The sequence below is a fragment of the Nicotiana attenuata genome, unplaced genomic scaffold (genome assembly GCF_001879085.1).
Source record: "Nicotiana attenuata strain UT unplaced genomic scaffold, NIATTr2, whole genome shotgun sequence".
NCBI lineage: Eukaryota > Viridiplantae > Streptophyta > Magnoliopsida > Solanales > Solanaceae > Nicotiana > Nicotiana attenuata.
In genome coordinates this window covers 24,219-26,235 of record NW_017674808.1, presented here as the reverse complement: position 1 = coordinate 26,235, position 2,017 = coordinate 24,219, and the positions used below count along the sequence as shown (strand labels likewise).

The window sequence follows — 2,017 nt, the reverse complement described above, 5'->3', positions numbered from 1 at the left end:
TACAACACGGAATTCTGAATTTTAATAAGCTGGATTAGTAATAAATGAAATAAAAGAATAATTGTAAATGTTTAATTGAACTGGAAATTTATAGATATCTCTATGTAAAAGGAATCTGAATCTGAATCTGAAAATGGGAATGTTTTGATGTAATTCGAACATTAGATGAGGTTCTCAGATTAGAGATTGTTAATTACCCCTTTTTCAAACAGGTGGCAGCTTTTAAACTTCAATGAGTTCTTTTTCTATTTTTTTTTTAAATTAAATTATGACAACATGGATTTATACTCATACAATGCTGTTATTGATTGTAAAATTATTATTTCATTTACTTTGAAATATGTCGCTATATTTAAAGATTAGTCATAGAATGCAGAATTCTATATTTAATAAGCTGGATTAATAATGAATGAAATAAAGTATAAATGTAAATGTTTAATTGAACTGGGAATTTATAGATCTATGTAAAGGAATCTGAATCTGAAAATGGGAATATCTTGATGTAATTCATGCATAAGGGGAATTTTACATTAGGTTTTCACGAGCTGGAGTGGTAACTAACGAAACAAAAAACATCTGAAGAAAAGACTCCAATTTACAGGCAATTTACAAATCTATAACAGAGAATTAAGAGTTCCTAATCTTAACTGGAGCATTACCATTGTTTGCACCTATTTTTTTCCTGATCTTTATAGTCTTTGTCTACACTTACTGGTTTTTTTATTGCTTACTGGAGATTGACCATGTCATTGCTATTACTCATGTTAGGCATACTGCTCTCTGACAGCAAGCATTTTAACCCGAAAAGAGATCAAGCTAATTAGGATGGAGAATGTCAACATTAATGAGATTGCTACACCAAGTACTCAAGTAACTGAAGAGGAACCCTTGGGGCTTGAGGATGATGCTGACAAGATAATTAAGCTACTGACAAGAGGAATAAGGGAACGGGATATTGTCTCTATTTTTGGCATGCCTGGTCTCGGAAAGACCACTTTGGCCAAAAAGATATTCAAAGATTCTTCTATTGTTTCTCACTTTGATGTTCGAGCATGGGCTACCATTTCGCAATCATATGATGTGAGAGAGCTGTTGAGGGACATCTATAAGCAAGTGACGGGTGTTAAGTACAATGGAGAGAAGGAGAGTGACATAGCCGATACGTTGCGCAAGTGTTTAATAGGCAAAAGATATCTCATTGTCTTGGATGATGTATGGGAAGTAAAGGCATGGGATGAGTTAAGATTATGTTTTCCAATCGGTAAACAAGGAAGCAGAATCATGTTAACAACTCGACTTGAACATGTGGCAATGGAAGTCGAGCACTGTACCGATCCTTATTCCCCTCAATTCCTAACCACGGAAGCGAGCTGGAAATTGTTGGAGAAAAAAGCATTTCAAAAGGAAACTTGCCCTCCTGAATTGCAGGATGTTGGGGTACAAATTGCAGAATATTGTAAAGGACTGCCTCTTACAGTTGTTTTGATTGGTGGAATTCTGGCAAAGAAAGAAAGGAATGTCTCAGAGTGGTGAGAAGTTGCAAACAATTTGAAGTCTTTGGAGCAGTTGAAAGTGAGAGCAACTTGGCAATACAATTAAGTTACTGCTATTTACCGGATCATTTGAGACATTGCCTTCTAACTATGGGAGCATTTAGGGAGGATGAAAATATTGGAGCATCTAAATTGATGTTACTCTGGATGGCTGAAGGCCTCTATCACGACCCGGATTTCCCACCCTCGGGAGTCGTGATGGCGCCTACTAATAGGAGCTAGGCAAGCCAACTCAATTTACTACTTTTAGCAGTTATCGTCCATTTCATGAAAACAAAACATAATATGATAAAACGGAAGTCTCAAATATGATTAACCGAAAGAAATGCGGAAGTTTAACAAAATCCTCTACCCAAGACTGGTGTCACAATACTCACGAACGACTAGAGAATACTAAATACAAGGTTTGAATGAAATATAGAACTGTTAGCTTCGGTACAAATGACAACAAACTGAATAAAACA

General features: G+C 35.7%; 1 protein-coding gene across 1 annotated transcript; it reads left to right on the top strand.

Moving 5' to 3' along the window:
• Positions 1-542: 542 nt before the first annotated feature.
• LOC109219307 (putative late blight resistance protein homolog R1A-3) lies at positions 543-1,533 on the top strand. The gene has a single exon (XM_019383742.1). The coding sequence runs from the start codon at positions 826-828 to the stop codon at positions 1,531-1,533; it is 708 nt and encodes a 235-aa protein (XP_019239287.1). The 5' UTR covers positions 543-825.
• Positions 1,534-2,017: the final 484 nt, after the last annotated feature.

Excerpts from the sequence above, each read along its gene's own strand:
- LOC109219307 (XM_019383742.1), top strand. The coding sequence starts at position 826 with ATGGAGAATGTCAACATTAATGAGATTGCTACACCAAGTACTCAAGTA.